This window comes from Zophobas morio, unplaced genomic scaffold (assembly GCF_036711695.1).
Source record: "Zophobas morio isolate AGI-343-1 ecotype UQ-CSIRO unplaced genomic scaffold, CSIRO_AGI_Zmor_V1 ptg000026l, whole genome shotgun sequence".
Classification (NCBI taxonomy): domain Eukaryota; kingdom Metazoa; phylum Arthropoda; class Insecta; order Coleoptera; family Tenebrionidae; genus Zophobas; species Zophobas morio.
This window is the reverse complement of record NW_026972131.1, coordinates 15,172,682-15,195,216: the sequence shown is the minus strand read 5'-3', so window position 1 is coordinate 15,195,216 and position 22,535 is coordinate 15,172,682. Positions and strand designations below refer to the sequence as shown.

The 22,535-nt window shown below is 40.8% G+C and overlaps 3 protein-coding genes across 3 annotated transcripts; 1 reads left to right on the top strand and 2 right to left on the bottom strand.

Annotated features, from left to right (window-relative positions):
- Positions 1-166: 166 nt before the first annotated feature.
- Positions 167-14,979, top strand: LOC135136604 (multifunctional protein r). The gene is made up of 11 exons (XM_064065963.1): positions 167-264; positions 318-580; positions 1,026-1,164; positions 1,213-1,486; positions 1,534-1,847; positions 1,895-4,688; positions 4,736-5,086; positions 5,135-5,239; positions 12,329-14,275; positions 14,321-14,704; positions 14,753-14,979. The coding sequence occupies exons 2-11, from the start codon at positions 478-480 to the stop codon at positions 14,948-14,950; spliced, it is 6,609 nt and encodes a 2,202-aa protein (XP_063922033.1). The 5' UTR covers positions 167-264; positions 318-477; the 3' UTR covers positions 14,951-14,979.
- LOC135136605 (uncharacterized) lies at positions 5,111-12,238 on the bottom strand. Its single transcript, XM_064065964.1, has 4 exons — positions 11,942-12,238; positions 7,400-7,704; positions 5,930-7,347; positions 5,111-5,878 (listed from the first exon to the last, which is right to left on the bottom strand). The coding sequence occupies exons 1-4, from the start codon at positions 12,193-12,195 to the stop codon at positions 5,348-5,350; spliced, it is 2,508 nt and encodes an 835-aa protein (XP_063922034.1). The 5' UTR covers positions 12,196-12,238; the 3' UTR covers positions 5,111-5,347.
- On the bottom strand, positions 14,953-22,032 carry LOC135136609 (uncharacterized). Its single transcript, XM_064065972.1, has 3 exons — positions 21,519-22,032; positions 15,349-15,490; positions 14,953-15,164 (listed from the first exon to the last, which is right to left on the bottom strand). Exons 1-3 carry the CDS (start codon positions 21,550-21,552, stop codon positions 15,020-15,022), a joined length of 321 nt encoding a protein of 106 aa, XP_063922042.1. The 5' UTR covers positions 21,553-22,032; the 3' UTR covers positions 14,953-15,019.
- Positions 22,033-22,535: the final 503 nt, after the last annotated feature.

The following is a 22,535-nucleotide window of genomic DNA, read 5'->3' as shown; positions in this document are numbered from 1 at the left end:
TCCGAAACAAATTATTTGAATAAAGTTCGAAGAGTCATAAACGAAATACGTCAAACTACGAACGAACCACAAAATAGAATGACAAATGCAGTTACCTCAGCCTAAATTCTAAAGTTTTCACCACTTTCGCCCGTCAAATAACCCACCCATTACCGCGCTAATGGCCCTACAGGTAAACCATGTGGGTGAACCCAGCGTCCATCGCAAAAATGATCTTTGTATCTCCCTACACAAGGCAGCCCACCATTCCACTATCACGGCATGGTGAGGGAACCGGTTAGTAAATAATTCCGATTCTGAATAATTCATTTCCAAAGTCAGCACCATCGTGAAGAGACGTACCGCGACCCGCACTCCCTTTTTTTCCATGCAGTAAGTACCAGTGCGTCGTCCAGTCGCCCAACGCATAAATTAGAGCCAATTTAACACCTCGCCAGCGTCACATCTCCGAGTTTACCGCAGCATTTTCGGCCAACAATGAAAAGTGAGAGCAAGAGCACGTGTTTTTTACTCCTCGAAGATGGTACCGTTCTACCTGGCGAACCCTTTGGGGCGAAAAACCAAGTCGACGGGGAAGTCGGTAAGCAACACGTGGTTGTTGGTTATGTTTTTAGAATGAGTAATATGTATTGGCAACCAATAATGCGGCTGTTATCGGTGTCGGGCGATCGTGGTAGTACCAGCTAATTGTTTAGACTAACTCGAGTGGTTTAAAAAGTCGCTCAAGTTCGACACATAAACAACACGATTAGAATATCAAGCGTCTAGAGTTTTTTAAATTAGTTGTTTATTAATTTGATACTGTCTGGAACATGCAGGCGGCTCGTTAATAAGAGTGATTGAGTCGTTCGAATTGACACAAGACAATTACGATCAATTAATTTATCAAGCTTTAATTTGTAAATTTTTCTTTGTTTACTATTTATACACAATAAAATGGTTTGTGTATGTTCTGTTTACGGTTTTAACAAGAAGTTAAATATTTGTGATGATTATTGCTTTTTAAATAAGTTTTTACTCGCTAGTGTTCCAGACCGGCATGGTGGGTTACCCCGAATCTCTAACCGACCCGAGCTACCACGCTCAAATCCTGGTACTAACGTACCCCCTCGTGGGCAATTACGGCGTTCCAGAGCCGCTGAAAGACCCCAACGGTTTACCCTAGTAAGTCAAACACACCCATATCCACCCATAATTAAAAAATATCTATAGTTTTTTCGAGTCGCACCAAATTTGGGCTTCTGGGCTTGTGGTGGGTGAGCACTGTGACACTCCCAGCCACTGGCGCAGCCTCCGAACCCTCTCCGAATGGATGAAAGCCGAAAACATTCCCGGTATCCAAGGAATCGATACCCGAGCTCTTACAAAAAAAATCCGGGAAAAGGGGACCATGTTGGGACGCATTGTGTATAGTCTCCCCATAGAAACCAACATTAAAATCGTGGACCCCAACACCCGAAACTTAGTCCAAGAGGTTTCGGTTAAGGTGAGTACCACCAGAACTGACTTACGAATTTGACTATCGTGGTTTAGAGAGTCGTCACGTACAACCCGAAAGGTTCCCCGAGGATTTGTGCAGTCGATTGTGGTCTAAAGTACAACCAAATTAGGTGCTTGGTTAGTAGAGGTGCTCGGGTTGATGTGGTACCGTGGAACCACAAACTCAACGTGAACGAGTACGACGGGCTTTTTTTGAGCAACGGACCTGGAGACCCAGCTATGTGTAAAACCACCATTGAGAACATCAAGGAAGTGATTAAAGGACCTGTGATTAAACCCATTTTTGGGATTTGTTTAGGGCACCAGTTGCTTTCGGTGGCTATCGGCTGCCACAGCTATAAAATGAAGTATGTTTGAACGACCACCAAAACCCATTTGACTGTTCTTATTGTAGGTACGGCAACCGCGGCCACAACCAACCCTGCATCCATCATGGTACCTCTCGGTGCTATATGACATCCCAGAATCACGGTTTTGCTATAAATACAGACATCCTTCCATCCGACTGGGAAATTCTGTTTACCAACGCCAACGATAAGACCAACGAAGGCATCATCCACTCGTCACTACCCTACTTTAGTGTGCAGTTCCACCCAGAACATACCGCAGGTCCTCAAGACCTTGAATGTCTCTTCGACGTGTTTCTCTCTCTTGTCCAAAACCACCAAAAGCAAGTTTCTGCTAAAGCTCTCCTAACCCACAAACTTACATTCTCTCTTCAACCACCACCTCTTGCCGAAAGACCCAAAAAAGTTTTAATTATCGGGTCTGGAGGTCTTTCTATAGGTCAAGCCGGTGAGTTCGACTACTCCGGTTCTCAAGCTATTAAAGCTCTCCGCGAAGAAAACATCCAAACCGTACTGATAAACCCCAATATTGCTACAGTTCAAACGTCCAAGGGTCTAGCCGATAAGGTGTACTTTCTCCCGTTGGTACCCGAGTACGTGGAACAGGTCATACGTGTGGAACGTCCAGGAGGTGTTCTTCTAACATTCGGGGGTCAAACGGGTCTCAATTGTGGTGTGGAGCTCGAAAGAGCGGGCATTTTTAAAAAATACAATATAAAGATTCTCGGGACACCAATTCAGGCTATCATTGATACAGAAGATCGGAAGATATTTAGTGAACGCATAGCTGCTATAGGGGAGAAGGTAGCACCCAGCATGGCTGCACACTCTGTGGAAGAGGCTCTAGAAGCCGCTGAACAACTCGGCTACCCTGTCATGGCACGGGCCGCCTTTTCCCTAGGTGGGTTAGGCTCGGGCTTCGCTGACAATAAAGACGAACTGAAGACTTTAGCCGTGCAAGCACTAGCCCACTCGAGCCAGTTAATCATCGACAAGTCTTTGAAAGGTTGGAAGGAAGTGGAGTACGAAGTAGTACGTGACGCTTTCGACAACTGCATCACCGTGTGCAACATGGAGAATGTAGACCCTTTGGGAATCCACACAGGAGAGTCAATAGTGGTAGCCCCCAGTCAAACCTTATCCAACAAAGACTACAACTTATTGCGTACCACCGCAATCAAAGTTATTAGGAACTTCGGCGTCGTGGGTGAGTGTAACATTCAGTACGCCGTTAACCCCAACGCTGAAGAGTACTACATCATCGAAGTCAACGCCCGGTTGTCACGCAGCTCCGCCTTAGCCAGTAAAGCCACAGGCTACCCTTTGGCGTACATCGCCGCTAAACTCGCCCTCGGAGTACCACTCCCCGCCATCAAAAACTCCGTCACTGGAGTCACCACCGCGTGCTTCGAACCCAGCTTGGACTACTGCGTGGTAAAAATCCCACGCTGGGACCTCCACAAGTTCTCGCGCGTGAGTACCAAAATCGGCAGCTCTATGAAAAGCGTAGGCGAAGTTATGGCCATCGGGCGCAAGTTCGAAGAAGCTTTCCAAAAGGCGCTTCGCATGGTCGACGAAAACGTGATGGGGTTCGACCCGTACTTGAAAGACGTGAACGACGAAGAGCTGGAGGAACCAACCGACAAAAGGATGTTTGTGGTGGCGGCGGCGCTCAAACAAGGGTACTCAGTCGACAAGTTGTACGACTTGACGAAAATAGACCGCTGGTTCTTGGAAAAAATGAAGAAGATTATTGATTGGACGAGTCTGCTGGAAACCATAGATCAGTCACACCTGTCGCACGATATTCTTCTCAAAGCCAAGCAGAACGGGTTTTCGGACAAGCAAATCGCGTCGTTTGTGAAGAGTACCGAGCTGGCGATTCGGAAGCAACGGGAGGAGTTCGGGATTAAGCCGTTTGTTAAACAGATTGATACTGTGGCGGCGGAGTGGCCCGCCACCACGAACTATCTCTATATCACGTATAATGCGACGTCGCACGACTTGTGTTTTGATGAAAAACACACCATGGTGATCGGTTCTGGGGTTTACCGAATCGGGAGTTCGGTGGAGTTTGATTGGTGCGCTGTTGGGTGTTTGCGCGAGCTGCGCAGACTCGGACGGAAGACCATCATGATCAACTATAACCCAGAAACGGTTAGTACCGACTACGACATGTCGGATCGTCTCTACTTTGAAGAAATCTCGTTCGAAGTAGTGATGGATATCTACACGATTGAAGACCCCGTGGGGATTATTTTATCAATGGGTGGCCAACTCCCGAACAACATCGCGATGGACTTGCATAGACAACAAGCTCGAATTTTGGGTACTTCGCCTGATTCGATCGACGGGGCAGAAAATCGCTTCAAGTTCTCGAGAATGTTGGACAAAATCGGCATCATGCAACCCCAGTGGAAAGAACTGACCAACCTAGAGTCAGCTATTGAGTTTTGCGAGAAAGTGGGGTACCCGTGCTTGGTACGACCGTCGTACGTGCTCAGTGGTGCTGCGATGAACGTGGCACACTCAAACCAAGACTTGAAGACGTACCTCAACGCGGCTAGCGACGTCAGTAAGGAGCACCCAGTGGTCATTTCCAAGTTTATTTTGGAGTCGAAGGAGATTGATGTGGATGCGGTTGCTTGCGACGGGGTTATTTTGTGTATGGCGGTGTCCGAACATGTGGAGAACGCAGGTGTGCACTCTGGAGACGCCACTCTGGTGACACCTCCTCAAGACATCAACGACGAAACGTTGACTAAGATCAAAGACATTTGTAAGAAAATCGCGGCGTCGTTGGAAGTGACGGGACCTTTCAACATGCAACTAATAGCGAAGGTACGACTTTAGTACTTGGTTGCTTTATTTAATAAATTGGGTTTCAGGATAACGATTTGAAGGTGATCGAGTGTAACGTGAGGGTGTCGCGGTCGTTTCCTTTTGTTTCTAAAACTTTGGACCACGATTTCGTGGCTATGGCCACTCGAGTGATAGTAGGGGAGATGGTACAACCCGTCGACGTACTCAACGGTTGTGGTAAAGTAGGCGTGAAAGTACCGCAGTTCTCGTTTTCGCGACTGGCCGGTGCCGACTTTATGTTGGGGGTGGAAATGGCTTCCACTGGAGAAGTGGCTTGTTTTGGCGACAACCGGTTCGAAGCTTACTTGAAGTCCATGATGAGCACCGGCTTTACAATCCCGGAAAAGTCCATCCTTTTGTCAATCGGTACTTTCAAGGTAAGTTTTCCAAAACACTCTACGTAACAATGACGCGTATATTTACAGCACAAAATGGAACTACTACCGAGCATGCGCGTTCTACAAAAAATGGGTTACAAGCTATACGCAAGTCTCGGTACTGCCGATTTTTACAACGAACACGGAGTGAAGGTAAGACTTAACACTAAAGACTAGAAAGTAATGATAACACGTAAAGAACCTTCCAACTACCCTACTGTCAATTCCATCGACGGTAAATTGACAAGATTCTTCTCCACGCTATCGTATTTCGATGGCATCAGAAAACCCTACAACGCTTCTTCTGATTTCCCCCGATTTCCGGCGATCCTCATTCGGGTAATTGTTCCTCAAGACGCTCGACCTCTTCAAATTACTCGGGTGCTTCTTGAGCTTCGTGAAATTATTAGGTACCGCCGTGTTGTTGTACGACTTGTTCAAGTTGTTCAAGTTGATGTTGTTCCCCTTCACCTGCTGGGTGAGTTCCCAGTTAGTGAACTGCAAGGAGTTGCGCTTGGGTGTGGACGGCGGGTGTTCAAACGACTCGCTAACCGATAACTTCTTCGAAGTGTCCTCTTCGCGCCTTATCACCTCCTGGAGTTCTCTAGCGTCGGCTTCCAAACCGGAATCTTCTAGAATTGTCGATAGGTACGTAGCTTGCTTCAGGTAGAACAAGGCTTGTCGTTGGGTCGCCAGTCTTCGACTCTTCCGCGCCATCTCGATGAAGTGTTTAATGAAAAACATGAGAAGGGCGCGCGTTTTGAACATGTCGAATTTGCCTTCGCATTGCCACTACAAGAAAAGCGTGAAATCTTCAATTGTGGTACCACCTTTGGTACTTACCTCGTAGTCGACCGAATCCACAGACCCTCGCTTTTCAACTTTGAGATTCTCGTCACGCATGTTCTCTTCCTTTTGTTTCTGAAGCACTTTCTCTCGGTTGATCTTCTCCTGTTTGATCTTCCACCGGATTTCTTTCTTGTAGTTGGTGTCGCCGTCGACTTTTGGTCGTCTGTTCTTCGGGATCATGTTCGGTGGACGCATATCCAAAATTCTAGGGTTAATCAATTGTGTAGAGGCCGCTGTGAGTATCGCGTAAAGTTCTTTAAAATCAATCTGTGGGTAGAATTTGGGACTGGTGTACCTCAGGTTTCGCAAAGCACCGATGAAATAAATAGCCGGGGACTCTAGAATGTCGTGGAAGACCTTCTGGGCGTGAGTTAGATGCTTGTTCGGAACGTTAAGGAATAAGTTCTTGCGTTTGATGAAGAAGTCGGGGAGGTGACTTTTGGATAATCGTTCCATGAAGTTTTTAATGACCATGACGAGTTTGCTACCGAGGCGATGTTCAGGCCAGTCTCGAGGGTTAGATTCGCACTCCCAATACAAATGAGTACGAATATGGTCAACAAGCAAACCGTCGTATTTTCGATTAACGGGCTCTATATATGACTTATAGAGCGTCAACAGGAAGGCGAATGCTCTGATTTGGGTGTGGGACATATGGGTGTCTAAATACCTCTGGGCTTTAGGAAAAGCGACCTCCCATTCAATCTCCGCGTCTTGGTTGTCGCCCCTCTTCGGTATGTACCCTCTGGGGATCAAGGCACAGTTCAAGCCCCGAATGTCATTGATCATGTTAACCTTAGGCCACCTATACTCCTCCCCGAACTTATCCCACATCGTGGGTCTTTCCGCTCTATCATGAAACTCAAACGTCAATTCAATCGGCCACTGGATCGCAATCGACGGAATAATCTCACAAGGCAGCAAACTAAGATCCTCGTCTACGTCCTGCAGGTTGCAGAAAATCTTCCCCGGAATCGCTTTCCCTAAATTAATCTCGGTAATATCGAACCCTAACGCTTGCCCTAACGAATTCGGGAACACGGCGTTCTGGAAATGCGTCATGAACCCATTCGACGATATGTAAGTCACGGTTTCAAACAACTCCTCTTTCACCGGCGGCTGAGTCAACTCCTCGTCGCCGTCGTCCTCCTCATCCTCCGAATCCCCCGCCCGCTCGTCGTACTTCTTCAACTTTCGTACCGTGAAGCACGTCCTCGGCAAGGTATCCCGTCTTTCGCAATTGGTTATATCCAGCGGCTTCGGCGTGTTCACGCTCGCGAACGTGCTATACTCGTAGATGTCGGAGTCGTCGGGTTTGCTGGACGGCCCGGCCACGGGTTCGAACTCCTGGGTCTGCTCCAGGTGGCCGATCTGTCTGGGCTGGCTCGGTGCGCATTTCAGCGTGACGAAACCTGAATTACGACATAGTAACGATAAGGATTGACGTTATCGCTTTGTGCGTACCTTGGTGGTGCTCCAAGTTTTCCATCACCACTTGATAGCTGGGTTTGTCGATGGCGCTGTACTGGGGGGTGTGCTTGGATTCTAAGACTTCGATGTTGTCGTTGACCACGAACATGCGTCTGGGGACGAGAGGCTCGACTTTGTTTTTGTTAGGGCCGTGGAGGCGGCGGAATTTCACGTTTTTGTTGATGTTTTCGAAGATGACGTCGGGGATGACGCACTCGATGGTTTCGTCGCGCAGGAGGCTGGGGTTGAGCTCGCGCTCGAGGGTGGTCCTGCTGGAGTGCATCAGTCTGATTTTTTCTCTGGAAGGAATGTGCTATTAATAGACGGTGACTGGGTTAGGGGAATTTGATTGATAGTAAAATTTTGAAAATTTGAGTGACCTTGCTCTTGAGTGTTACTCGAGGAAACAATCGCTACTTATTTAAATAGTGGGCGTTTACTTGAATATCACTCTTTTCGATAGTGCTTGCTTTGTTCGCTACGTAAAGACAAATCTGATATAAATATATTTTTCATTCGTCGAACGCTTGTTTCAAGTAATCGACAAAGTTTAAGTAGCGAAAAAATATCTGTTTTTTTTTGTAAACATAGCCCGATAATTAATAATCTTGTCTATCTTGTGTTAGGAGATAAATTTTACACGATTTTTTCTCCGGCTTAAGTGCATTTATCATCAGCACAATTATGCATGATTTGAGGAAAATAGTCACTTGAAATCAACGAAATTTATAATTGTCATTCAATTATCATTTATTATCAACCAGTGATTTTCCATAAATTTTTGATTTTAAAAATTATTATAAATTCCCTTTGGTAGCTCATTAAATGTCATCTGATCGAAAAAAAGCCCAGCGGTTGACATCGCAGTTATTTGACCGTAACTGTCAAATTGAAAAAAAAAGTATAATGAAATTTTGCCAGTGTAAACGAGCCTTAGTCATGTATCTCATTTTTAATCTTCTGAACCTGAAAATTTTCTTGTAAATTTTGACAGCCCGAAAAAATTTTGGCTAGGTGAAATGTTCTTGAACGAAAGTTAGTTATTCATAGCATCAATCATCAAACTGACGTCAGATATAATTTGCTGTTACAAAAGAGTTGAGTGTAATTGGGGCTTTAGCGCAACATCTGTCATTTATCACGCAACTGAAAAATATTCAGAATTACTTATTCACATTTAGAATATTTTGAAACCTGAAGTCGACATCTAATTACAAAAATAATGTTATTTATAAAAGAAAATTATTTGTGATGACTCATCAACATTTTTCCAAGGACATATATATGAACTTGGATTGATGCAGTGCAGGACTTATTAAGATAAGACTGATTGTGGCAAATTACGTACCCCATAAGAAAATAGAGGGCGGGTGGGCATAGCTAGTATTTGTTAAAATAAGATGCTTATAAAAGATTCTGTTGGAAAAAGTTAAATTTAGTCCCGCCCACCCACCCTCTCTCCATTCCAGTGAATACTCTTAATATTGTTTTTAGACTGATTTCGGTAAATGGCTGAACAATATTAAAAATAATCACTGGAATGAGGAGGGGGTGGGTGGGCGGGGCTACTGCTTGCTTATAAGATTCTACAGAAAAAAGTTAAATTTAGCCCCGCCCACCCACCCTCTCTTCATTCCAGTGATTACTCTTAATATTGTTTTAGACTGATTTTGATAAATAACTGAACAATATTAAGAATAATCACTGGAATGAAAACGGGGTGGGTGGGCGGGGCTATTACTTGCTTATAAAAGATTCTCTATGAAAAAGTAAAACTTAGCCCCGCCCACCCACCCGTTTTCTAATTTTTTTTAACAGCCTACATTCTATTAGTTCCCATTCTCATTTTACAAAATAGCATATAATTCACTTAGCCCACCAAGTGTGTGGCAAACGATATACCTCTTAAAAAAACGTGGGTGGGCGGGGCTAAAACTTGCTAAGCTAGCACTGAGCAATATTAAGAATAATCACTAGAATAGAGGGGGTGGGTAGGTGGGGCTATTGCTTGCTTATAAAAGATTCTGTGTGAAAAAGTAAAACTTAGCCCCGCCCACCCACCCGTTTTCTAATTTTTTAACAGCCTACATTCTATTAGTTGCTACTGCTTGCTCCTAAAACTAGAAAAAAGCTAAATTTGGTCCCGCCCACCTCCTTTCTCTATTTGACTGATTTATTTTATTTAGTATAAAATGTAAATTTTCTGGGAAAATGGAGTGAGCCGTTCCTGATTTAATCAATAAAATAAATTGATTAATTAATTAATTATTTTGAGCCACCTGTTTAAACGAATCTAAAAAATATGAATGCAATGACAATTGCAATTATAGACTGATCATATTTTGCAAAATTTTGAGTTGACGTCATCAATTTTTTGGAGAGGATATGCAAATATATTTTGATTAGAAAATTATAATGCTTATCATAACTTTAAAACATCTGCAAGATTTCAAAGCATTCGGTTTGGCAAATTCAAAATTAAATTGCAAAATATTGTTTTATAATTTTGATTTTTTTACCAAAAATCTGGATCGTTCGGGGAAAAACTCAAGACGGGATCATAAACTACATGTGTAGGACTATGTTATTTTATACAATTTAAAACCCAATTACTATGTGCAATTTTGAAGTGACGTCATCATATTATTTGTGGGGATGAGTGGACAAATTTTGTGGCAAATTACGTACCCCATAAGAAAATAGAGGGCGGCTGGGCATAGCTAGTATTTGTTAAAATAAGATGCTTATAAAAGATTCTGTAGGAAAAAAGTTAAATTTAGCCCCGCCCACCCACCTTCTCTCCATTCCAGTGAATACTCTTAATATTGTTTTTAGACTGACTTCGGTAAATGACTGAACAATATTAAAAATAATCACTGAAATGAGGAGGGGGTGGGTGGGCGGGGCTATTGCTTGCTTGTAAGATTCTACAGAAAAAAAGTTAAATTTAGCCCCGCCCACCCACCCTCTCTTCATTCCAGTGATTACTCTTAATACTGTTTTAGATTGATTTTGCTAAATGACTGAACAATATTAAGAATAATCACTGGAATGAAGACGGGGTGGGTGGGCGGGGCTATTACTTGCTTATAAAAGATTCTCTATGAAAAAGTAAAACTTAGCCCCGCCCACCCACCCGTTTTCTAATTTTTTAACAGCCTACATTCTATTAGTTCCCATTCTCATTTTACAAAATAACATATAATTCACCCCGCCCACCTATCCTTCCTCCATTTCAGTGATTCATTTTGTCTAATCCGAATGACAAGATTGAGTTTAGTAAATGACATACCCTCCAAGAAAATGGAGGAATAGTATCTGCTAAAATAAGATTGATTTTGGTAAATGACATGTTCTAAGAAAAAAAAAAAGGTGGGTGGGCGGGGCTAAAACTTGGTAAGCTAGCTCGAACTATTATTAAGTAGTCATTGGAACAAAGAAGGGGTGGGCGGGCGAGGCTACTGCTTGCTCATTAAACAAGTAAAAACTCATCATATTTTGCACATTTTGAGTAGAATGTATTCTGACAAAATTTTGAGCTGACGTCATCAATTTTTTGGAGAGGATATGCAAATATATTTCGATTAAAAGTTTATAATGGTTATCATAACTGTAAAACATCTGCAAGATTTCAAAGCATTCGGTTTGGCAAATTCAAAATTAAATTGCAAAATATTGTTTCATAATTTTTTTTTTTTTTCCAAAAAATCTTGATGTTTCGGGGAAAAACTCAACACGGAGTCATAAACTACATGTTATTTTATACAATTTAAAACCCAATTACTATGTACAATTTTGAAGTGACGTCATCATATTATTTGTGGGGATGAGTAGACAAATTTTGGTTAACGTTTCACCATCTACATGATATTCCTAATATAAATACAAAATTTGACAACATTTAACCTAGTACTTTTGGAGATTGATGATTAGTGAGCATCACTTGTAAATTTGACAGCGCGGAAGATTTCAAAACATAAAATTTGCGGTTATTTATAGAAAAGAAGAATTCGTTTCTTGTAGTCAGAAATGTCATTTATCTCGAAATTTTTCAACGCGCTGATTGACAATCGCAGAATTTTTTGTGATTTCTTATCAGCAAATGTACCTCTACTGATTAATGCTAAAAGTTAGTCACTCAAAGTTACCTGCTCAGATAAGATAATCAGAACTTTGACAAAAAGCACTTCGAGAATAAGTTAAAGTGAAGTATGACGAAGCTGGAAGAAGTGACCGATTTGTAGATAGAACTTTATATCAGATAAAATGTTTTCTTAATCATAAGTAAAATCTGGAATTTAAAAAATTTCGTTGAATCAACGTCGCTAAAATGTTTATTGCAGGCGAAGCAGAAACGTCATACTTAATAAAACTTATAGTGAAAATTAAAAAAATTCCTTTTGAAGGAAAATTCGTAAGATATTTAAAGCACTCATTATCGTCCCGACCTGTGACACTAAAAAAAAACCGTGTCAAAGTCAAGTACTAACCTAGTCCGTTCACCACCACAAGTAGTACCGTCGCACTTCCACTCACCTCTCAAAGTTCTCGAAAAACATCAGCGACATCAACAAGTTATTCAACACGAAAATCTGCGGCGTCTCCAGCAGCTCCTTCTTCAACTTGGCCACTTCCACATCGTCGTACTTTCTTTGCGACATCGCACCACCGTCGTTTTCGTTCGCCATCATCAAATCCAAGTCGAGGTGACTCTGTCTGTGGGTCTGATGGACCGACAGTCGCTTCTTCGGCTTGTCGCTTTCGTTGTCTTGCGAGTAACAATTGCCCATGTCTGAGACTCACACTCATATTAGTAGTACCTCTCCTCACATTTCAACCGACTCCTTATCTGACATTTTTGAAACGATACGACTGATTAGATAGGAAAATTTTAATTACTATTATTTTTTACAATGGGTTTAGGTGGAATCCGTGCAATGGACTTTCGAGAACATCGAAGCCATTACGAGTCAGGGCGAACTCAAACACTTGGCGGAGTTCTTGTCGAACAAGCAGTTCGACTTGGTGATTAACTTGCCGATGAGGGATGGGGGTGCTCGGAGGGTGTCTTCGTTCATGACGCACGGCTATAGAACCCGGAGACTGGCTATAGATTATTCGATCCCTCTCGTGACGGATGTTAAATGTGTTAAACTCCTGGTGGAGGCGCTACGACGGATCAGGAAAGCTCCCGCGATGAAAACCCACACGGATTGCATGTCGTCCAGACGTCTGGTGACCCTGCCGGGGTTAATTGACACTCATGTTCACGTCCGGGAACCTGGTGCCACTCATAAAGAGGACTACGCGTCGTGCACGGCAGCCGCTTTAGCGGGAGGCGTCACCATGATATGCGCCATGCCCAACACCAACCCGGCAGTCACAAATCCAGAAACGCTGACCCTAGTGAAGGGTTTAGCACAAAAGAGTGCCCGGTGTGACTACGCCCTCTTCGTAGGTGCCTCCTCCGACAACTATTCTAGTATTCCGGAGCTAGCCCGCGAAGTTGCCGGTCTCAAAATGTACCTAAACGAGACTTTCACTACGTTGCGTTTGAACGACTTGAATGTCTGGAGCAAACACTTGTCCAGTTGGCCGAAGAAAGCGCCTTTGTGTGTACACGCCGAAGGACAAACCACTGCAGCGATTATTCTTCTGGCGCGTCTACACAACCGGCCAATCCACATCTGCCACGTCGCTAGAAAAGAGGAAATCGAAATTATAAAAACCGCGAAAGAGCAAGGGTTTAGAATTACGTGTGAGGTGTGTCCGCACCACTTGTTTTTGTCGAGCGACGACATCAAAACTCTAGGGGTATGCAAGAGTCAAGTTAGACCTGTCTTGATGACTTTGGAAGACCAACAAGCTTTATGGGATAACCTCCACATTATAGATTGTTTTGCCACTGATCACGCCCCTCACACTCTGGAGGAAAAGACAAGTTCGAACCCACCTCCCGGCTTTCCAGGTTTGGAAACCATTCTACCCCTACTACTCAACGCGGTGAACGAAGGTAGACTCACTATGGACGACATCATCAACAAGTTCTACCACAACCCGAAGAAGATTTTCAACCTCCCGGACCAACCTAACACTTACGTGGAGGTGGACCTTGACGAAGAATGGGTGATTCCAGAAAGCACTGCTTACAGTAAAGCCAAATGGACCCCGTTTGCTGGAAGAAGGGTGAAAGGGGCCGTCCATAGAGTCGTACTCCGGGGTGAAGTGGCCTACGTAGATGGACAAATCCTAGTACAACCTGGCTTCGGACAGAACGTCCGGATCTGGGACGTCAAAAAACCCACTCCAATCCCGACCATCACCAACGGGTACTTCGACAAAATCGAGTACAACGACGGCCAAACTAACGAATTCTTCAAGAACTTGTCCGGCGGAAAAGTACACTTTTCGAGTACTCACGAACTCCACGTGGACAGTAGGTTAGAAACGGTTACCTCACCCACTCCTGGACGAATCCGAACTGATAGTTTCTCCGCTGTTGACCACCCCACCCACACCCTCATCGGCAAGCACATCCTCTCCGTCGACATGTTCACTAAAGAACAACTCAACGACATCTTCAACCTCGCTCAAGTCTTTCGAGTCACTTTTAGTAAAGACCGAGTGGTGGATCCTCACTGGACCGAACTCCTCAAAGGCAAAATCCTGTCGTCCGTCTTCTACGAAGTGAGTACTCGCACTACGTGCAGCTTCGCCGCTGCTATGCAGAGACTCGGAGGCGGCGTCATCTACATGGACCAAACTAGTTCGTCGGTCAAAAAAGGCGAGACTTTGGAGGACTCGGTCACGATTATGGCGGAGTATGGCGACGTGGTGGTACTCAGACACCCGGAAGTCGGTGCAGTTCAGGTAAAATTACACGCGTTGAGAGTTCAAAGTTTACAGTTGTTGTAGCGGGCGTCGCACCACTGCCGCAAACCCTTGATTAACGGCGGGGATGGAATCGGTGAGCACCCGAGTCAAGCGTTACTCGACATCTTCACCATCCGTGAAGAACTGGGTACCGTTAATAAAAAAACGATCACTTTGGTTGGTGATTTGAAGCACGGGCGTACCGTCCACTCTTTGGTACGACTTTTGACGCTCTATGACGTGCAGTTGCGCTACGTCAGTCCGCAGAGTTTGAAAATGCCGAGTCACATAACAAGCTACGTGGAAACTAAAGGGATTCCGCAGAATGAGTATAGTACTTTGGAGGAAGTACTACCGGATACGGACGTGCTGTACGTGACGCGGATCCAGCGCGAGCGGTTTGAGTCAGAGGATGACTATAACAAGGTACGTAGTAAGTACTTTGGGTGATTTGGACTAATCGAGACGTTGCAGGCTTGCGGGCACTTCGTCGTGACGCCGCATTTGATGCGCAAAGCTAAGAAGAAGATGGTAGTACTGCATCCATTGCCGAGGGTGTTCGAGATTAGTCCGGAATTGGATACTGATCCACGAGCCGCCTATTTCCGGCAAGCTAAAAACGGGATGTATGTGAGGATGGCGCTTTTGGCAATGGTACTAGGAAAATGCTAGAGTTTGTAAATAAAGTTTTATTAAAAGTATGTCAGTCTTATTGGGTGTAAGCTATGTCAAGAAGGTACTTCACACTATCACATGGGACGACGACGGTTCAGGTTCTTGCATTTTGTCGACGATTGTGGCTTCGTCGTCCCTCGCTCCGAGTCCCGGGATTTTCACTTTTAGTACCTTCTTTGGTTTTCTTTGTTGGTGGAGTTTGACGAGTTTCCTAAGAAAAAGTATATTTGTATTGACCTGATAACCAAGTGCACCATTTTTTAATTGATAAGATTATCAAATTCAGTGGGTACTTAAAGAGTAAAGACAATCATGTTGACAATTTTGAAATTGCATGCTCCAAATATTAGCAAATGTGTAGATAAATACATAGTTGTTTTTAAAGTAGTACTTACTGGTGCCTGCAGTCTATGAAAATGGCTACTACGAATAGTAGGGTGATTGTGAGGATCGCTGACACTACGAATATTACTATGGTTGCGATTTCGTTGGACTCGTTCGTTATTTCAGGGGCAAGGGTGGAGCGACTAGAGTCATCTGAAACAAAGACAGATAAAATAAATTAGTAGTTGGTAGCGCAACCAGTAATCATTACGTAATAAGCGGCAGTTGCTACGAAAACAAAAAGTGTCGCCATTCGCCAAGGTCTTTAAACTGGAACCTTGTATTTTATTATGATGCCACCAAACAACCAACTCAAATATTTGAATCGCTTTTGTCGTCACAATAAATATTAGCATACCTATACACAACGCGTTTTATTTCCGGTTTATTAACAAAACAATTATTTGATTGATTACGATTCTGAACCACTTATATTTAACACCTTAGGATGAAATAGCACTTTAATCAAGTGGAAATTTTCATCACCGTTAGTTATAGTGCCAAATTTTTAGCACCCAAGTGCTAACACGACCACTAAAGACCCCGATCTGGAAAATGTGACACTCGAATAGGGTTTGAACTAGTTTCAAAATGTTATCAAACTAGAGTCCGGGAAAATAAATAAAGTGACTCTAGTTACGTGATTTGCCCTATGCATTGTGATTCATATCTCGATACAGTTTTCAATTAGTTGAATTACTGATCTTTAATGAATTTTTATTGTATGACTTAATGTAATATCAGAAATGGTATTTGTCATCTAAAAATAGATAGGTACGTGTGTAGCATTAAGTGTAGACGGCGTGATTTACCATATTTTGAGAGCGATAAGGATACTTTTCGATTACATTCTTGCATTATAACGCGATTAAAATTTGAAGGTGTGCCAACTAATTACTAATAAAGCCAAATATTTGAGATGACGTCATCCGGTTTGTAAGCTGGGTGAATAAATCCGTTCAGCGTGTTCTGTAAGACCTAAACCAATGTTAGTGTTGGCACACATAATTCTGACCGGATGTTGGTACATTAGTGATTAATAGTAAATTGTTGCCAAAAATAAAGAGGAAACGGAAGTGGCAACGTGAAAATATGCAAGTTTGATCTACATTTTTGACTGGGATGCAATAAATGAAAAAAGATACTCCAATTATTTCGCATATCCCGGATTTTTGATGTGAAAAATTAAGTAGAGTTGTGTCGAAATAAGTCTACACATACTAGAAAAAAGAGACAAAATATAGCCCCGCCCACCCACCCTGTCTCAATTGTGATAATTTCTTTTATTCATCGTGAGTCAAGAAGGCGGAGCTTAACTGCAAAATCCTTATTTCTCTACCCATACCCGCCCCGATCTTAATTCTCAAGTGTGATGAATTTTTCATTCGTTATCAGATCGAGGGGCGGGGCTTAATTACAAAATCGATGTTTCCCTATACAAATTTACCATTTTAAACATGTTTTAAGTTTCTTGTTCTGAAAAGACGACTACGTATATTAAGAAAAAAGGCAAAATATGAGCCCCGCCCACCCACCCTATCTCAATTCTGATGATTTTTTTTAATCATCGAGAGCCAAAGGGAGGAAATTTAATTGCAAAATCGTTATCATTTCTCTACAAAAAATTACCACATAAGATATGTTTTTGAGTGCTATTCAAAGAATACTATGTATATTAAGAAAAAATTAAAGTCAAAAATTAGAACCAAAAATTAAGCCTCACCCATGCCTGTCCTGATCTAACTAGTAGTGAAGTTTTCATTCGTTGGCTTACCTAAGGGCGGAGCCTAATTGCAAAATCCATATTTCCTTACAAAAATGTACTATTTTAAAAGTGTTTTGAGTGTCTAAGAATAAAAAAATAATCACAATTGAGATGGGGTGGGGTTGATATTTTGCCTTTTTTCTTCTTACTATACATAGTATTCTTTGAACAATAATATACCCAAAAACATGTTGTTAATTTCTCGTAATGAAATAAGTATTTTTCAGTTAAGCTCCGCCCTCTTCGTTCACGGCGAATAAAATAAATCATCACAATTGAGACAGGGCGGGTGGGCGGGCTTTCATTTTGCTTTTTTGTTTTAATATGTATAGAGATCTTTTTATAATGAGAAACTTAAAACATGTTTAAAATGGAAAATTTGTATAAAGAAATATTGATTTTGCAATTAAGTTCCGCGTCATAATTACAAAATCCATATTTCCTTACAAGAATGTACCATTTTAACCATGTTCTAAGTTTCTTGCTGTGAAAAGATGGCTATGTATATTAAGAAAAAACGGCAAAATATAAGCCCCGCTCACCCACCCTATCTCAATTCTGATGATTTTTTTTTAATCGTCGAGAGCCAAAGGGGCGAAATTTAACTGCAAAATCGTTGTTATTTCTTTACAAGAAATTACCATGGAAGACATGTTTTTGAGTATTGTGTTATTCAAAGAATACTATGTACGTAGATTAAGAAAACATTAAAGCCAAAGATTAAGCCCCACCCAAACCTGTCCCGATCTAAACAGTAATGAAGTTTTCATTCGCTGGCAGACCTAGGGGCGGAGCCTAATTGCAAAATCCATATTTCGATACAAAAATTTACCATTTGTGTTTTGAGTGTGTAAGAATAAAAAAATAATCACAATAGGGATGGGGTGGGTGGGCGGGGTAGATATTTTGCCTTTTTTTCTTAATATACAAAGTATTCTTTGAACAATACGAAAATACAATGCTCAAAAACATGTTAATTTCTTGTAAGGAAATAAGTATTTTGCAGTTAAGCTCCGCCCTCTGGGTCCACGGCGAATAAAAAAAATCATCACAATTGAGACTGGGTGGGTGGGCGGGCCTAGATGTTGCCTTTTTGTTTTAATATGTGTAGACTTCTTTACACAACATGAAACTTAAAATGTGTTTAAAATGGAAAATTTGTATAAGGAAATATCGATTTTGTAATTAAGCTCGGCCTCATAACTGCAAAATTCATATTTCCTTGCAAAAATGTACCATGTTTTAAGTTTCTTGTTGTAAAAACACGGCTATGTATATTAAGAGAAAAAAGGCAAATATAAGCCCCACCCACCCACCCTGTCTCAATTCTGATGATTTTTTTTTTATTGGTCGTAAACCGTGGGGTAAAGCTTAACTGCAAAATGCTTATTTCTCTACGAAAAATTAAAAACATGTTTGTGAGTATCGTGTTGTTTAAGGAATACTGTATATATTAAGAAAAAAATAAAGCCAAAGATTAAGCCCCACCCACACCTGTCTTGATCTAAATAGTAATGAAGTTTTCATTCGTTGGCAAACCTAGGGGCGGAACCTAAATGCAATAATTGTAATATCCATATTTCATTACAAAAATTTACCATTTTAAAAACGTATAAAGTTTCTAAGGGGTGGGTGGGCGGGGTAAATATTTTGTTTTTTTTTTCCTTAATGTACATAATATTCTTTGAACAACACGATACTCAAAAACAGGTTTTTAATTCCTTGTAAAGAAATAAGTATTTTGCAGCTAAGCTCCGCCCCTTTGCTTAACGGCGAATAAGAAAATCATCACAATTGAGACAGGGTGGGTGGGCGGGCTTAGATTTTGTCCTTTTGTTTTAATATGTATAGACTTCTTTTCACAACATGAAACTTAAATCATTTTTAAAATGTAAAATTTGTATAAGGAAATATCGATTTTGCAATTAGATTCCGTCCCATAATTGCAAAATTCATATTTTCTTACAAAAATGTACCACTTTAACCATGTTTTAAGTTTCTTGTTGCGAAAAGAAGGATATCCATGTTGAGAAAAAAAGGCAAAATATAAGCCCCACCCAAAAGGCCTAGAATTTTTGGTAAATAACTAATCAGAAATTATTAATAGAAACATTTATTCAACTAGCAAGCGAAAAATAAATTTTCAAAAATTCCCATTTTTTTTAAATTTTAAAATGTACATTTATCTGAACGAAATAAAGAAAGTTAAAATCTTCTGGAGATTACAAATCTGAAATAATTTTTACGATATCTTGCCAAACAGACGAGAAATATGAGAAAAGGTTTTCCAGAAATGTGCAAAATTTGACTTTGAAAACGTTAAATGTGACTTCTGAAAATATTTATTGATATAGTATAAAGTATGAAATCGTGTGTGAAACTTCTGTTCCAACTATTGAGAAATGTGAGAAACCAACTTCCAAAATTTCGAAAAATTTTTTTTTGAAAAAAAAGTGCTAGCTTCTAGAGAATTCTCTTTAGATTACTATTGTGAAATCATTTTTCCAATACCTTATCAAGAAACATGAAAAACATTTTCCAAAAAATTCCAAAATTTATTTTTGATAACTTTAAATGTGGCTCTATTCTGCCGGAAAAAAGTGTTGGGCTACAGAGAATTTTTTCTAAACTGAAATTATTTTTGAAAAATTTATTTGGACTAGCGAGAAAAGTGAAAAACAAATTTTCAAAAATTCAATTTTTTTTTAATTTCAAAAGTGGACCATTTGAACGGAAAAAAATCGGGCTTCTAGAGAATTCCTTGTAGATTATACAAATCTGAAATTGTTTTTGCAATACCTCGTGAAACAGCCAAGAAATATGGAAAAACATTTTCAAAATTTACTTTTGAAAACGGTAAATGTGGCTCTATACTGTCGGTGGAAAGTGGCACTGTTGCATAGAGAATTTTTCACTTTTTATTCGTTTTTTACTAACATGAAATAATGTTTGAAACTTATGTTCGAAATATCGAAAAAAAAAAAAATTTTTTTAAAACGTTATAAGTCGATCTATTCTGCATGGTAATTTCTCGTAGAAAAATAAGGATTTTACAATAAAGCTCCGCCCCTCGGCTTACGACGAATAAAAAAAATCATCAGAATTGAGACAGGGTGGGTGGGCGGGGCTTATATTTTGCCTTTTTTTCTTGATATATGTAGCCATTTTTCACAAAAAGAAACTTAGAACATGGTTAAAAAAGGAAGCCAAAAGAGAAGCCCCACCCCTCCGTCTCGATCTCAACCGTGATGAATTTTTCATTCGTTGTCAGACCGAGGGGCGGAGCGTAATTGCAAAATCGATATTTCCCTATACAAATTTACCATTTTAAACATGAGTTTCTTGTTGTGAAAAGAAGACTACACATATTATGAAAAAAGGGCAAATTGTAAGTGCTTGTAGTGATAATACCTAATCTTTTTTTGAGACGAGTAGCAATAAATCTTGTTTATTTAAACTTTGAGAACTATCTTTAACAATGTAGAAAATGATGGCAGCTATTATAATATGAGGGTTTCGGTGAACAGGTGATTAAATGGAACTCATTATCTTTATCAAAACGGTAAGACCTATATTGCATACTTTTTAATACGACTATTTTAACTTGATTTATTAACTGATCGTTACATGTAACAATAAAAGAATGTGTAGTTTATAGCGTATTTATGGTTTATATAAAAGTGTATTATCGATTATCGGTAATAAATTAATTATAGATATTTCTCGTGTTTCTTGTTTGTATTTTGTGCATATAAATCCGCCCTTTAGAATTTTGGCCATTAGCAGTACTACTCATCGCAACTCAGAAAAACCAAATGAACGACGTTATTTACATTTCGCCGAAGTAATTATGCAAAGTGACTCACTGATAACAGCACCGATAAGGTACAAAAATTTTTGTAAATATCATAGTACCACGAATGTGACACTAAACATTTCCATTTTATTCCAGCTGATAGATCATTCTTTACAACTTATATAATAAAATCTAAATATAATATTTATATAAGTATGATTGTTATCGCTTAAATTTGCACCTAGATGTATTGTAATACTTTAAGTAGTCCACTTGTGTGTCAAAATGCGCAACAAACTGATCATGCACCTGCCAGTCAAAAATGTCATATTTTTTCTCCGATAAGACCGATAACGGCGCGATTACGATCTGTTACTAAACAGTTTAGACCCAAATGGGCGCATGGGTTTCATTGTACCAACAACTCGGGCCAATTTTTCGCACCGACCAGTTATACAATAATAGAAAGTAGGCCAGCTACTAGTTCCTCTTCTGCAAGTACCGAGTCAAACAAATGCACTAGATAAAAATCAACGATCAAAATCTGATAGCCACTTCTTATCACGTCTCGATTGAAAATTGGCGGCCGGTTTGGTCCCCAAACAAACACAAACACTCACCTGCCAACCACGAAATTTCGCCTTGTGCATCCATAACCAAGCTCCGTCTCTCGCACCAACAGCACGATTAATAACAATTCCACTCCTCTTTATCTCTTCTCGCACATGCTGATAAACATTCAACAGTTGTTGAACAAATCGAAAACATAACAGAAACAACGCGGTGTTCACAGGGGAGCGTCCGAAAGCAGAGTGGGGTTAGCTGGTACGATTGGTACGGAAAAAGCTTCAGATTTCCGCTCTCGCGCTACCTGAGACTGCAAGAGAAATGGTACCGCAAGGACGGCACAGCTGACGCAGGAGCTAGCTGGGATTTCTGTGATTAATTGCTTCCCGAAAATGCGAGGAGCAATTTTCCTTGAATCTTCCTATCAGTGTTATGATGAATGTGAGTTCGCTGGCCGGGAGTGTGGTTGGGGTACTCGGCCTTGATACTTCTCTAGCCAAGTAACACAAGATTAGATGGTGTCAATTATCACGAGTGCGGATTTGGTAAAAATTATCAGATGAGCGAGTGATTTAAAATGGATAAGATAATTTTGGCGTCTAATATTTATGTAAAATTTTTATTATGTAATAATAATTAATAACACACAGTCTTGTTATTTATGTGAAAGTACCGATCAACGCCAAGAAAGCATTGAAAATGCATAACAATGAGAAGAAAGTCAGTAGTGAAAACAATGCGTTTTCGTAATAATTGCACGTCTAGTGTAAAACAATCAAATTTAATCTCGACAAACAAAGCTTCACTTCTAACTTAAAAGACAAAATAATTCGCTAACACAAAAAAACAAACACTGCCGTCATCACGACAACAACATCCAAGGATTTTTTGTAACAAAAATTACCATAATATGGTAATATTGCAAAATTTTCCAAACCGTTCAATAACGACTTCTTTGAATTTACATTTCGTGTTAAACCTTGAGCAGCGTGATTTTAGAATGAAATTCAGTACCACAGTGATAATAACCACCGACCGCTGACACTCGAAACATGACGGATGCTCCAGTG

What these genes read in the sequence shown, in the direction of transcription:
- LOC135136604 (XM_064065963.1), top strand. Translation starts at nt 478, where the DNA reads ATGAAAAGTGAGAGCAAGAGCACGTGTTTTTTACTCCTCGAAGATGGT. An exon ending in CCAAGTCGACGGGGAAGTCG is followed by an intron (nt 581 to 1,025) that starts GTAAGCAACACG and finishes TTTACTCGCTAG; the next exon opens with TGTTCCAGACCGGCATGGTG. An exon ending in CAGAGGATGACTATAACAAG is followed by an intron (nt 14,705 to 14,752) that starts GTACGTAGTAAG and finishes GAGACGTTGCAG; the next exon opens with GCTTGCGGGCACTTCGTCGT.
- LOC135136605 (XM_064065964.1), bottom strand. Translation starts at nt 12,195, where the DNA reads ATGGGCAATTGTTACTCGCAAGACAACGAAAGCGACAAGCCGAAGAAG. An exon ending in AAACTTGGAGCACCACCAAG is followed by an intron (nt 7,348 to 7,399) that starts GTACGCACAAAG and finishes GTCGTAATTCAG; the next exon opens with GTTTCGTCACGCTGAAATGC. An exon ending in TGGATTCGGTCGACTACGAG is followed by an intron (nt 5,879 to 5,929) that starts GTAAGTACCAAA and finishes CTTTTCTTGTAG; the next exon opens with TGGCAATGCGAAGGCAAATT.
- LOC135136609 (XM_064065972.1), bottom strand. Translation starts at nt 21,552, where the DNA reads ATGGATGCACAAGGCGAAATTTCGTGGTTGGCAG. An exon ending in CGAAATTTCGTGGTTGGCAG is followed by an intron (nt 15,491 to 21,518) that starts GTGAGTGTTTGT and finishes TCTTTGTTTCAG; the next exon opens with ATGACTCTAGTCGCTCCACC. An exon ending in TTCATAGACTGCAGGCACCA is followed by an intron (nt 15,165 to 15,348) that starts GTAAGTACTACT and finishes ACTTTTTCTTAG; the next exon opens with GAAACTCGTCAAACTCCACC.